Raw genomic sequence first — 15585 nt, forward strand, 5'->3', positions numbered from 1 at the left:
CAACGATGAACACTACAAACTTGTTTTTATTCAAAATATTTGAATAATTTCATTTGGTAGATTATTGTTCTAGATATTTTAGGTGTGAGATAGGTCACCCACCTATCGCATTATGCTTTGATAATTGAAAAAAAAAAAAAAAATAATAATACATTGTTTATGAGGAAATCCAAAATATTGAATCTGATTACAGCTAAAGGACAGTTTTTGAGTATAACCGTTTTGATTTACTACTATTATTTTCTCTTTTGTATAAACAAATAATATTCACAACATGTTTGGTTTATTTTAGGGTTTTTATTTTTGTTGTTTGTTTGTTGTATTATTTAAATTAAATTAAAATTAATTAAGCATTAATTCGTTAAGTAAATGTGTTTTGTTGTTGTTTTGTTGTGGTTTCTTCTCTAGTTATATATCCTCGCATCATGGCAATACAATCAAAATAATTCGAAATCAGTGTATGCTTTCGAATACTTTTGACGAGTTCCTCCAGATTTGACAGATATATTTGTTGTTGTTTTTAGAAATAGTTTTTGGTTTTATTACTGTGTACGGTATTTGTTAATAATTTACTTCTTAACCATCTTCATGAGCATGTCTGTGGACAAGGACTTGGGGCGTTCGATGGGCAAGCCCAAAGCACGATCCCAAATGAGGGAGGCCAACACACCGAGAGCGCGGGAGACGCCGAACAAGACAGTGTAGTAGTTCATTTCCTTCATGCCGTAGTATTGCAACAGGACACCGGAGTGAGCATCTACATTGGGCCAGGGGTTCTTAACCTTGCCGGTTTCGGTGAGGATTGGTGGCACGACCTTGTAGATCTTGGAGACCAATTGGAAGAGTTCGTCGTTGGGCAGATGCTTGAGGGCGAACTCGCGTTGGCAGGTATAGCGGGGATCTGTTTTGCGGAGTACAGCGTGACCGTAGCCGGGAACGACTTGGCCGGACTTGAGGGTCTTCCAGATGTAGTCCTTGAGTTGTTCCTCAGAGGGATTGTTACCGGCTTCCCTTTGCAATTTGCGCAACCAAACCAAGACTTCTTGGTTGGCCAAACCGTGCAAGGGACCGGCCAAACCGTTCATGCCGGCGGCGAAGGAGAGGTAGGGGTCGCTCAAGGCGGAGCCAACCAAGTGAACAGTGTGAGCGGATACGTTGCCACCTTCGTGGTCACTGTGGATGGTCAAGTAGAGACGCATCAATTCGGTGAATTGGGGATCGTCATAGCCCAACATCTTGACGAAGTTGGCGGACCAATCCAAATTGGGATCGATGGTCTTGGAGCCCTTGCCATTGCGGTAGGTGTTGCAGTAGATGGTGGCAGCAACGACAGGCAATTTGGCAATCAAGTCCATGCTGTCCTCGTAGACGTATTCCCAGTACTTGGACTTGTGAACACCCTGCAGAGAGAAAAATCCAGACAAACCATTAATAAATCATGTGGAACGGTCTCGTCGTTCTGCACTTACCTCTGAGTAGGCCTTGGCGAATTTACTGTCGTGGTTCAAGGCAGTGATGGCAGCCGAAAATTGGGACATGGGGTGCAAGGTGGTGGGGAAATTGTTCAACATGGTGACAACATGTTGGGGCAGGGCAGCACGTTCAGCCCATTCGCGAGACAACTGCTTGACCTGAGCCTTGGTGGGAACATCACCGGTCATCAAGAGCCAGAAGAGACCTTCAGGCAAGGGTTCAGCGCCACCTTCAGCAGCGGGCAATACCTTTTGGCATTCAGGAATGGAAAGGCCGCGGAAGCGGATACCCTCATCAGCATCCAAGACTGAAGTTTCGGTAACCAAGGCTTTAATGCCACGCATACCACCATACATCTGCAAGTATTAGGGCATATCTTGGGTTAAGCTAATTTGCTACTTTGTTATTGTTGTATATATGACCTAAAAATGTGTTACATTTTGGGACAAATTGTGTCCACCTGGTGGTTCCACAATTCATTGTAATACAATTTAGCAAAAAAAAACTGGCACAAACAAGCGGAATGTCATTTCGTGTTTTGTTTTTCTTTTTTTCATTATGCAATTATTGTAAAGAGAAGAAGAAAAAATGACATAACCGAAAATCAATATGCAGTTCTTTTGAGTGGGGGAGGGTGGTTGTTGTGAAAACTCACAACAAAAAATGCATAAAAATATAAGTCAATCGACTTGAAACAAAGTCTGTGCATTCATCATGCGACCATTTCCCCTTTCCCAATGTCTTTCGAAGTAAACAACAAGAAAGTGAATCGTTGTGTAATCACATGAAAATTATTTAGAACACGAAAAGCAGAAAATGCACATTTAATTTTAGAAGTACCGCCGCCTTATAGTAGCAGTGTGTGGAAAGGGGGAGGAGGAAACCGGCATTTCAGTTGAAAGAAAATTAAAGAAAATTTAACAATTTCATGATATTCTGCTTCTGCTGCTGTTGTCGTCGTCATTCCCCTGTCTATTATTTAATCGCTTGGCATTTGGCCATAATATCATGATTCGTTTGTTGTTGTTTCCAACATCGAAAGAAAATGCATAAGAAGCACCGGCCATCTGAAGTGAAAATGAATTTTTATGTAAAAAAACAAATATTCATTAGATGACAAAGGAAGGGCGCGATAATAATAACAATTCCAGTAACATTTCCATTGAAGGATATTTCAATAGAAACAGACAAACAGCAGAGTATTATTCATATCCATTTGTATTACGTAATCATAATTTTACAATTTCTTTTGAATAGTTATCAACTTGATGGAGGAACTGCTGACGTCATTATTCTTGGTTTTTTATGAACAAAATTTATTTAATGCGAGAGACATATTTTACTCACCATGTCGATGGTAGTTTCACCCATCTTGAAGGAGCCATATTGCTTCCTGAAGCTCTTGACGCGTTCCTGTTCAGCGGGAATTTTCTGGGCTAAGACTTCACGCAAACCGGAATCGGCAGTGAAGAAACGGGCATATTGGGCCAAGAAGGCATTCAATTTCTGAAATAAAATATGGGAAGAAAAAATGAGATAAAGTATATGATAAAATTCAAATAGGTTTTATTCCAAATTGGTGTGACGTTGTGTGTGTGTGTGTGCGTCAGATTAGATAATTGTTAAATTTTCTCAGTTTTTTTAGTTTAGAATACTTTACAGACAGTTGTAAATACTCATATATGTTTGAGTGCTTGTGTGTTTATTGTCTAATCACACTTGCTTGGTTGTAATAATTCACTTGTCACGCTTTGTCAATATTGGAATGACGCGTCCGTCCGTCCGTTACAGGCCTTCAAAGTGCTTTCATTCAAAAAGAAAATAAAAACGATAAGCCATAATATTCCATAGGGAATTTTCTTTGGGTTTTGAGACTGATAACAGAAATAAAAGGTGTCATAATATTGAGCATGACTTGAGGCAATGGCTTATCTTATACATACATACAATCATGGTACAATGAATTTAAGGTAGGGCAGAACTACCATATGATTTTAATTTTTTTATTTTCCTGGCTTAATATGTCAACTTAATTTGTTTATGTGTGTGTATTCTTTTCAATAATAAAAAAATTGTTCAGAAAATATTCAAATTTGGGTGTTTTCAAAATGCTTATTGCGACGTATGCATCGACAAAATCTACAGTTTTTGTCGCGAAATAAACTATAAGAGATATATAGTACATGATTTTGAAAAGAAATTTTGATTTTCATTCAGTTTTCGCGGTTTTAAATTATTTATTCAAAATCAATGCAACAAGTTGTTTGCTTTTTTATTGTTTTGATAGTAATTCCGACATTACAAGCCAAACAGGTAGACCTCCATACTTGTAATTTTTTCAAAGTTAGCCTACCTTGTATTCATTGTACCATCCCAACATACCAAAAATACAATACAGCTTGAGAATAATATTATGAAAATAGTTTATCATAAGAATTTTTCAACAATGCTTGAGAAACACTTTTTTGCACAAACTTTTCTCAAATCTGTCCTTTGTTGACAAGTTTGTTTTGATTTTTTTGTGAAAATTGTCAACAAAAAATTATTTTCTTTGGTTAAAATAAAAATCACGCGAATTTAGGACCCATTTCCGGACGAAACTCTAAGGTAATGATGAATAATAAATCTGGGAATCTGTAGTATAAATTATTACAATCTCATTTCAGAATGGAGGCGTCAAAAAGTTGCAGGAATTCAACAGAAGTGAAGAATAAGTGGAGGAGATACAGAAGCTCAAATAAGGGGAAAGAAAGCATCTAGGTATCAAGGCAGTGGCAGTGACAGTGACAGCTGGGATGGCAATCAATGAATGAAATGTGTAAAATACTTAAAAAATGAATAAATAAATATTTTTTACCATTGAAAAAATAAGCTTTATAAAATATTACTTTCGTAAGCTTATTCTGCAATTACAAGAATAAGTTTATGAATAAGGGTTCCCTTTCGATTATTCTATAATTGTTAAACAAGCATTTCTCAATACATTCTCAAGATTTTCTCAAGCTTAAGGCTTATTTTTGAAAGCTTATTAAAATATTATTCTCAAGTCAATTTGGTATGTTGGGATGCATACAATCATACATACATGCATGGTACAATGAAGAGAAGGTAGGTCAACTTTGAAAAAATTGCAAGTATAGAGGTCTACCTGTTTGGCTTGTAATGTCAGAAATAGTATCAAAACAATAAAAAATCAAACAACATGTTGCATTAATTTTGAACAAATAATTGAAAACCGCGAAAATTGAATGAAAGGTCAACATTTATTTTCAAAATCATGTTCTATATATCTCTTATGGTTTATTTCGCGACATAAACTGTAGACTTTGTCGATGCATATGTTGCAATAAGCATTTTGAAAACACCCGAATTTGAATATTTTCTGAACAATTTTTTTATTATTGAAAAGAATATGCACACATAAACAAATGAAGTTGACATATTAAGCCAGAAAAATAAAAAAATTGAAATCATATGGTAGTTCTGCCCTACCTTGAATTTATTGTGCCATGCATACATGTATACCAGGGCTAGGCAAAGAGTATCCCTTGGGATATCTGTGTGTTCACCAACACAATTGTAAAAAATAAATTGTTTTGAATTTTCTGTCAAATTGGTTTTGGGAGAATATTTAGTTTTGTTCGAGCAGTCGATGACGAAGGTGCTGTCGGACATTTTTATGAATACACCGTAAGAAATATTGGAACACATAAATATATCTTACTACATATTTGAAACAAATATTTCCGAAATTGTAAAAATTACAATTGTTAAGATTATCTTTTTCGATTGAATTCTTTGAATTTGACAGAATTTGTATACGAATTCACATGTTAGGAATATGAATTCATTTCATATTGATCGACAAATTTATTGTCTTTCCAAATTAGAGACATTAATGAAATTATATGTAAGTTCTTAGTCAATTTTAGGGAAAATAGCAAGATGCGATGTTTATCATTCTATTTGTAATTCATAGAAATAATCTTTTAGAACTCAACGCAGGATATGAGTTTCTGGTCAGCATAAAATTCTACGACTATTTGCGTATGCCAGCCTGTGGAAATTGGAATCGGATTTTTAAAGGGTCAACATAGATGGTTAGCATGTTATGTCCGAAATTATTAAACAAAAATAATATCAAAATTATATAAAATTTCTGAAAATGTCAACTTATATATTTTTTTAATTTTAAAATGAATCATAATTGAAATAATTCTACAAATATGTCTCCGAATTGTCTGTCAAAATATTAATTTTTTACCAACGAAGTTGTTTTGAAAACAGAAATTTTTAAATTTAAAGATAATAAATTATTTCTCACTCTGTAAAGAGAGGCAAAAAACACTTGCAATATTTTTTTTATTTCAAAACACATACAATCACAAAAAATTTTTGAGGCTCTCTGCCTTGCCCTGATGTATACAAATATTAGGCAAGCCATGAGAAAATTGCTAAATAAACGTGGCGTTGTCGTCTCATTTGCAATGTGATTGAACAGTGGCTCTGATTAATCAGCGACTGGGGGAGTTAATGACATAAATTCTGCTAAAAGTTGGAACAAAAAATACGCCCATCAGACAAATTTTATGAACAATTATGCAGCTTTAACGAGGGTAAATCATTGCGTTTTTCTTAACTTTTCAATGTGGTAAAATAAATTAAAAGGATATGTCTCTAGATCTATATTCAAACTTTTATGGAGATGTTTCTTTTTCACATTTCGACTTTTTTTCTTGTTATGGATCGTGACTGCAGATCTGCGTAAATAGGACTATTTATTGGCATAGAAATCGTCTACTTTCTTCCCCTTCTTCTTAAGTGGCCGAAATATACATCACTATTTCATTTATGTATTGTTTTTGAAGCCAATGACCCAAAACGATGCGGAAATAGACCCCCAAAAGAGGGGTGGGGTCCATGAGAATGTAGATTGAACTAATTCCACTATATCTTGCCATCAATTAAACACAGCATAAATTAACATTATTTATCGTTCAATGATCGCGAATGTGACAAGATTTATAAAACAAATGCTATTATTTTTAGATAAATCAATTTATTGGCTGTCGACTTCTACGTCACTTTACGATTATCTTATAAATCATTATAAATATAGAACAATTCACAAGATAGGCGTTAACCAAATACAAAAACAACGATAACAACATCAGCTGCAATGATAAAAGCCAGCGGTGTAATTGAATATGCAAAACGGCCAGTATTTAGCACAACTTACATCACACCTTAGCTAGCGGCGAATGAATGGAAAACCAACCGCAAGGCTTTAATGTATGCCTCCTAACGTTTCTGGTGGCATGTATCATCATTCGAACATGTGCGAAATGTTCTCTTAAACGATTGCAACAAGTTGTAATTTGAAACCGACTGATGACGTGGACGGTGATTGCCATCATCATTTGTTTCTATTAGAAATGTAAATTTTCCTATTAAGAATGAAAAGTCTTAATACCGCCAATCAGCACGGCAATAGCACGATATCATTCACCTGTACTACATTTATATATAGTTCCTGGTTGAGTGTATTTGTTGCTATGAGTGTACATATGTCAAGGTTCAACGGCAAATTTACACAAGCGATCGTGTCAGATACGGTAAACATTAAGGGAAGAAGCCTAGTCGGAAGCGAGTGAATATATGCAACTAATTACCCCACTGATTGCAACCAAGTTACAATTTATTATTGGAACAATATTTCATAATTTTTGGAATAATCATTGGTTCAATTATATTCCCAATAAAATCCACATTTTTTTAATTTTTCACCTATTGTCAAGTCATTTGGCACATCTGTTTTTTTTTTTCTATGCAAGTATATCTTAGGGGAAATAGATGTGTGTACGACGACTTCAACTCAGAGTAAATATTTCATCCATCACATGATGTCATTAGAAACACGAGTATCTGTTATTTCCCACCCAAGGTTAATAATGAATATGCATTACTCTTTAGAAAGACAAAATTAAAGAGAAAAACATGCAATTGAAAAATAAAGTAAAGGTTTGCAAAAAAAAAAATATAAATTAAATTATCCATATTTTTTATTTAAACAAACACCAGAGTTATACTTATTTTTATTCAAACAAAATTCGTTTATTAAATTAGCTTTTCAAATACGTTCAGTGTGTGCAGTTTTGATTTATTTTGTGTTAATTTTCCCCCCACATATCAGGGCGGTGGAAAAATGATATGGCAAAAAATGAAATGAAGTCACATGACGTTGATAATTAAATGATCACATAATACCTGCTTCTTTGTTCGAGTTATATGCGTGTGTCAACTCAACTCAATGGGGAATTTATTTGGCGCTACTTTTAGAAAATCTTATCATCCAAACAATTTGGAACCCTTTCTTGCGTCTCTGTGTTTGTTTTGTTGGAGAAGAGTACTTCCATTTATCAGATAATAGAAAAAAAAGAGTATTTGTTAACATGGTTGACATTCGTCGTTATCAAATTCTTCGTCATGCTTATCTGTTATCGGTTCCGTGACTTTGTTGGGAAAGCAGTCGATATTTTCTCTGCGGCTGATAATTATCACTAAATTCTTAATACATTTATAAGCTTGATTGCAGTAAAACTATTGAACTCTAATCGAAATATTTACAAGTGCTGCTACTAGTTTTATTATTCCAAAAGTCATCTGGCAAGGGTCATAAAAGGGGATTATATGCATGTTAATTGTAGATTTTGTGGAGGCATTGATCAGTAAAAAATAATTATATTGCACCCAATACCACAATTTGAAGAAGTTTCTTCGAATGGTATATGTATTTAAAAATAACCCATTTAGTAAAGTTTTTACCGATCTTCTTCAAGTTTTCCTAAAAAATCGCATACCCTTGTTCATGGATAGCAAACAATAGAAAAGCCGATTACTTGGCAACTGTAAACTACATGCAATAGCAATAATTTCAATAATAAACGCATTCAAACTTTTTTCAATATCGTGAGCATGGCAACTGCCGTTAATGACTGTTGCCGGCTGAATGACAGCATTGACATTTAATGATAAATAAGTGCTGGGAAAATAAAATATTTTCAACTTCCTTATTTATTGTTATATGATTTTAAGTAAATTGATTTATGAATTACAGTTATTATTTCTATTTTCTCAACAATATATGAATGCAAGTAACGAAAGGGGAAAGCGGAGGATGCTAAATATATAACGAGAACAAACTTTAACAGAATAAAAATAAAAAAAGCGAGTTTTTTTCTGCTACTTTCCTATCAATGTTGAATGACAAGATTTCTATTGACTCTTTTTCAGCTTCCATCATTTCTAGTTCAATCACCTCTTATCTTCCAAAAGTTGAATGAAATAGTTTCAAGTTCAGGGACCTCATATAAATGAAAACATTTTATGAAACAATTGGATATAACCAAAGGTTGATTCATTCCATTCGTAGCCCCCAATATCATTGAAAACATATTCCAAAAATATTAGAAAGTAGTAACCATTTGAAACAAGTTATTATAGCAAGAGGGATGATTTTGACCAGATTTGTGCGCAATTTTCATGCTCATTCTCGCACTCTCCCGCTAGAACACAAGTGGTATGATATATACAGTTGATATGTATATGCTTTTTGGATGCTTAAATTGTGTCTATCTTACGTAAGAGAGACACAAAGAAGGCATTTAAAAGAAAATGAAAATGTTTTTTTTTTTCAGTATTTTTAGAATTAAATACCACTAGACGCCAGCAATACGAATATTTGGCCGCACGAAGCCATACATCACATTTTCATATAGAATTTTCTTTGTCTCCTGAATTGTCGTTGTTGTATATTGTGGCGTACAAAAACTTTTATAAAGGCTAATGTCTAATAGCCAGCCAAATAGTTCAATAACCGTTGCAATCAAAACGAAATGGTATAAAAATCTTCCCATCCTTTGATACACCCTTCCACTAAAAAACAACAACTTCTTTACAATCTCATTAAGCCGAACAAATGTCATCCTATGTACACTGCGAACTTTTCAATCACATCATTCCGGTTAATTCCAGTTAGCACACTGATATTGACCCATATTGTTGTCTTCTGTTTTAATTTGATTAGAATTATTAAATTTCAATTCCGAAGAAAAAAGGCGGAAAAAGTGTCAAGCCTCGCTGTGAGTTTGTGTGTATGCTCCCTCCATACTATTGATAACGTGGTAATCAATGTGAGTGGAACACTGGCGCGCAAATTAATTGAATATGCAAACCCAGTTGCCTCCTACTTCTCCATGTGGTGCACACTGGATCGCCCTTTACCCCGCACAAAATAAACACGCACTTGCTCTCACATCAAAACTGTAGTGGCAGCAAGAACGTTTCTGCACCCGTCAAGGGAAGTGCATTAATATGGAAGGGGAAAGATGTGGTGGCCAGACAGTTGTAAATGTAAAAAAAAAAAGCAAAACAGTTTGTCGACGCTACAGCAAATGAGGACCAGCTGAAGTACTTCTGGGGAGTATATTTGTTTTGTTATTAAATTTGCGTTCAAGTTGAAGTTTTGAATCAGAGAAATATGGGAAGGGACCTCCTGTCCAAGGGCATTTCAATAGTTAGATTTTGAACTTAAATAGAATATTTATTCCAAATATCAGGGGGTTAATTACTAAAAAAAAAACTTGGAACTTTCCGTATAGGTTAAACTAAGTGCGTTGCCACTGACAATGTGCGCCTTATCACCTTTAGCCAGGAATATGGCGATTTAACGCATGATTTGAAAAAAAAACACGAGTTACTGTCTGACGGTTGTTTAAGTGTATAAATTAAACCTTATCGCTTGGTGGAAGACAACAGACAAACCTCCCTAACTCTGGACCAGCATCTGAAGGTTGTATTTCCGAACAAAGGTTATTTCCTAAGACTTGGAATTGGCAGACAAAAATCAGATCAGAAAATAATATTTAGCAGCACGATTTGCAGGTACGAATCCGCTTAAATGGAACTTTACTATCTATATATGTATATCCAGAAAAAAGTTAAAAATAATAAATACTAGCACTAAATTGGCAATAAATATATAGCACTAGTAGCGACTTTTAATGACGTCCACGCCGACACAATGTAAACGTCATTATCTGTGTTCATGAGTAGTTTGGGCAAACCACACACATGCCTCCCCCTCCTTCTCTTGGCTCTTATCAGTTTCCATAAAAAATATACAAACATTTTCCTTGATTTCTCTACGTCACTGTAGAAAATAATGCCGGAAAATTTGCTGTGAGATAGATAGCATTGAATGTATGGCATATTTAAATAAATAATTCGCGTGGCAATGTGTTATCCCAACAGGGTTAAATAATGATGGAAAACTGTGTTGATTTGTTGTACTCAAAGAGAAAAAGAAAAGCTTTTCTAGAACAGGCCAAATAAAAACAGATTTTAGTTAATAACACTTAAAAATGTTTTATCTAAACAAGCAAAAAAAAACATCAATTCGACATGTATGGTAGTGGTGGAGGTGGTGATGTCATAACGAATGTTTTACATCCAAAAGATTTTTATTTTTAACAAAAACAATACCTACGAAGGCTAAAAGCAAATGAACTTTGAATTCGATCGAAATTAACAACAAAACGCTTTTATGTGTCTGGAGTCGGTCGGATAAGTAAATTACATGCAAATTATCAATTGCAAATGTACCTGAGTTGCTACTTTGTTCTACTCCCAACACACAATTTACTTAAAAATATTTGAAGAAATAAATTGTCTGAAATCCATTGGCGTGTTTGCTTATCATTCGTTCCATGCGGAAAGATAACAACAGTGCCAATTGACGCCAATGACCAAAAGTCATTAAGATAAAAAGCAAAATCTCCTCAAAAAGATCTAGATTATTTTCGCTAGCTTTGATATAAATCAAACATTATACCTACTACTTAGCATTGTTATTCAGTTGTGAGTGCCAATGCGATTGTTGGAAAATTTTCAACAGGGAGCTAACTATAAATTTAATATGATTTAAGTTATTGCTGACGAACGAACTATTTTGTGCAGTAAAAATAAATACGACAGCTAATCAGATATTTTGAATTACATGAAAAAGTTCAAGAACATGACTGAAACCGGTTTCCTAAATGTAGGAAATATATGGATAAATTTGAAGGTCTTTTTAACAAGAAACACACAGTCGGGTTCCATGTCATTACACAATTGAGTCACAATTGAAAATTTGTTAACAAATCTCCAAACAATTGAAAAAAAGAAAACGAAACGATGTTTTGTAAGACAATAGCACACAACGAAACAGTTCTCCTCATAAAGAATATACGAATTTGAAATGGGAAAAAAATTGTAAAAACTTCTGGTTATACTTCTAATTAAAGATTATTTCTTCAAATACTCAATAACTTAATGTTTTATTCCTAAAAAAGACTACCCCCTTTATACTCAAACTGGAAGAAATGTGTTTTTGTTTTATCAAAAGACATAAATGCGAAATTTGTGTTCCAAAATTAGCCAAGTAGATATATTAAAAGTCGTTCTTGTTTCCAAACGAGATCTGAATGTAATCTTTATTAGCGCAGTTCAATCACCTTATCGTATAAGCGTGTAGTAGAGGAGAAAACGGCAAATCAAAAAATGTTTGTGGAGCAATGTTTAAAAATAAATGCTAATATGTCGCCATAGTCTCAAGAAATAATTTGCGAGTTCTTAAAATATTTTTAGGTACCTATGTATTATTAAAGATTTTATTATTTTTTTACTTAAAAGCAACTTTATCGACAAAAAGAGATTTTAAGCAAAATTCCCTAAAAATGTTTAAATTTGTTTAGAATTCATTACTCTCATGGATTTCTACCTAGGTGATAACCTCCTCAGGAAAAGGTGCACTAAATTGCATGCCCCCAAGATGCAACTAACTTCAACAAAAAATTGAATTTTGCCTTCACTCAAGTCTGAAAATCATATATACATAGGTTTTATATCACACTATATCGGCTACATAACGTATATTATTATATGAGCTGTATTAGAAACATCTTTGCAAATTTAATTCAGTTCAGGTAATGCTGGAACTTCTATATGTTCCCCATCGCCCTAGTTAACTTTTAACTGGTGAGGTGACATATTTTATAACGTGGCGGTAAATTTTACCCCTCGAAATTTTACAACAAAAAAATTGTTATGTTATATGTTTAATTTTTTTTTTGATAATTTTTTTTATATATATATATAAACTTGTATATTTTAAATTACGATAAGTAAAAGAAAAACAGATTTTTTTCATTTAAACAAATCTTTTATTCATCTCAATAGAAGAGAGAATTTCAAGAAAATTTGAAGGGAGGATAAATTTACCACCACCTCGTTAGTTAAAGGTTTAAATTAAAGCAAGTATTCGATTTTATAGGATTAAGGGCGTACGGAAAATTCAATATTTGAAACACTACTCCTAATTACACAATGGGTATGGTCGGTTTTTATAACACTTTTTTTAACTTCAATAACATGTCACTTAATAAAAGGGGTTCCATTGAAAATAGTAGCCGGAGTAGGATACAATTCCATAGTTGAAGAAATCAAATTTCAACTATGGGACAGGAGAGTTAAGAAATGTTAATTACAATATATAATTATTTTGTCAAAAATACCCACCCAAAATTAGCCATATACGGTTTTCAATTATTTCCAAATACACTTGTGTGGCAATCAACAGCCAGTGGTTACATAAACATCTAGACACACCTATCAAAAAAAGCCGAGAACAACTCAACTCGCCAAGGATAAGTATTTTTTCATCTAAAGAAGCACAAATCTAACTATAATTAGTTTATTAGAATTACCTAAACATTATAGTTTATATTTAATGTTAGCCCAATAATCCCTCTTTTCCCACATTTATTATTGACACCTGTCATTAGCCAACAAAGCGAAATAAGGTCATTCATATTCGTGCCGCCACAAATTAACAATTTACTTGGCCGTGTTAATTGTATCCATCACAAAATATTAACAAATAAAATTGCAACTAATTTCAATGCAAAAATTATAATTTTGTTTGTTATGTAATGGGGCAGTGGGTAAACTATATGGAACAGCAACAACAACAAAAACGATATGAGATTTTTTCAACGCAAGCGTAAAAAAGGCATGATAAAAGAAAGTAGCAGGCGGCAGTTTTTTTTTCTAAACCATCAAATGAGCAAGCTATACCCCTAGTGAAGAGTAGTAAAACTCTCACTCTCTCTCTTATTCTCCCACTTTTTTGTTCTATGGTAGAGAACGGCTCTTATCATTTTGGTCACACATTTCTTCATGGCTAAAACCCAAGGAGGTCAGCCAATGAGCCTAACTACCAAACAATTGTTACAAAACCTAATTCACATTCATAATTAGTTTTAAGAAGAAAAAAAAACTGAACCACGTTTACACATCATCATAATCGCGTATCTCGGTTTACTTGTGTCACACACAAACTCACTCACACCACATTGACAACGGAATATATAGTAGAGTTGGATTAACCCTACTTTTCACTGTGCTGTTCAAGTTAATGATTTCTACAATAGGGGAACGCAGGCAGCGAACAAGGGGACGATGACTTTCTCGAAATACTCAAGAGAGTTCAAAGTTTACATTACTGGGGTGATTTACTCCAGCTCAATGGAAAAATCGGAGAATATGCTACAGTTCTGGAACATCAATACACATGGTGGTGGCACCGGCAATGAATTGTCTTTTTTTATTAATCTTCGGGGGTTCTATACAACGTGACTAGTAATCTTCCAAAGCATTTAATCGTAGTGTACACGCACATCACACCACCGCCATCAAGTCTTAAATCATTGGCAATTTCTGATTTTGCACGCATTAACTCACACACACACACACACACACTTGGGAAATTATTGTAACTCACCTGAGCCTCTGGCAATTTACGCGTTGAAATACGGTACAACGACATTGTGTTTGAATCGGTTTATCTTACTTCCTACAAATAGACACAAGAAAAGGAGAACAAGGAATCAAAATCACGTTCTTTTCACTTATTCGCGTAGAGTTTTTATTAAAGGATTTCTATTTTTTCTTTCCTTTCCAAGTTTTTTTTTTCATAGAAATTAATAGCACACGCTTGCTTTTGTTTTTGATTTATAGACCAAAAAGCAACAACAACTGTCAAAAGGAAGGAATTGTTCTTTCGGTCTTTCTTTGGTGGTCGGAGCAGAAAAAGAATGGAAGCACTCACAACAATACACTCTCGCACTCTCGTAATCTCGTAACACACGGATCCGTTGGTCGTCGTTGTTTGTTGTTAAGAACCCCGCGAAAGGCGAATGAATGTTCCAAATGTGAATTAGGGATACGTAAGTCGACTTTCGACTTATCGATTTTTTGATGGCGAAAAATCATTCGCGTAAAGTTATCGATAGCATCGATTTTTCACAAATTACCGGGTGATTCAGAGCAGCGTAAATTCACATTAAATACATATTTTAAATTATGCGACAGAAGAAATATAAAAACAAAACTAATTTATAAAATTATAAATGAAAATGTCCCTTAAAGGATTACATTTTGTTTAACAAAAATGCTCATACCCCTGTTATTTATGTCAAAGAATAATGACTCTTTTGCAAAACCGATAAATATCTACCATTTTTACAATTTTATTCAATATTGTAAAGGAAAATCGGTTTTCGTAGTAACATTTGTAGAATCTTCAAGGTTCTGGAACTGATCATGAATCTCTGAATGGAATCGAGGAATTTTCCACTATCAACGGGATATATAGATCGACTATCGATCTTTGGATTTGTTTTACAAACGTCATAATCGACTTTCAGATCCCATATATTTTACTAACATACCGTTTGCACAGGACTAATTGTAAATCAGAGTTGCATTTTGCTGCCACATACACATTGATTTAGTTATTCTCGTCACTTTCAAGTAGTTTTTAAAGACAAAAAAAAAATTATTATTACAAACAATGAAAAAATGAATATTGCTGCCAAACAGTATAACCAGATATATAAATGAATAAACAGAAAATAAACTAAGGCGTACGCTTTTTTGTTCATCTCTCTTCGAAAAGAACCTAATGCTCTAAAATTTCAAGTGAAACGGAAAGCCAGAGAGATACTTGCT

At 33.9% G+C, this 15585-nt stretch overlaps 1 protein-coding gene across 1 annotated transcript; it reads right to left on the reverse strand.

Annotated features, from left to right (window-relative positions):
- Positions 1-277: 277 nt before the first annotated feature.
- LOC101888175 (probable citrate synthase, mitochondrial) lies at positions 278-14823 on the reverse strand. Its single transcript, XM_005177283.4, has 5 exons — positions 14684-14823; positions 14357-14428; positions 2821-2979; positions 1470-1829; positions 278-1400 (listed from the first exon to the last, which is right to left on the reverse strand). The coding sequence occupies exons 2-5, from the start codon at positions 14399-14401 to the stop codon at positions 570-572; spliced, it is 1395 nt and encodes a 464-aa protein (XP_005177340.1). The 5' UTR covers positions 14402-14428; positions 14684-14823; the 3' UTR covers positions 278-569.
- Positions 14824-15585: the final 762 nt, after the last annotated feature.

The sequence above is a fragment of the Musca domestica genome, unplaced genomic scaffold (genome assembly GCF_030504385.1).
Source record: "Musca domestica strain aabys unplaced genomic scaffold, Musca_domestica.polishedcontigs.V.1.1 252, whole genome shotgun sequence".
NCBI lineage: Eukaryota > Metazoa > Arthropoda > Insecta > Diptera > Muscidae > Musca > Musca domestica.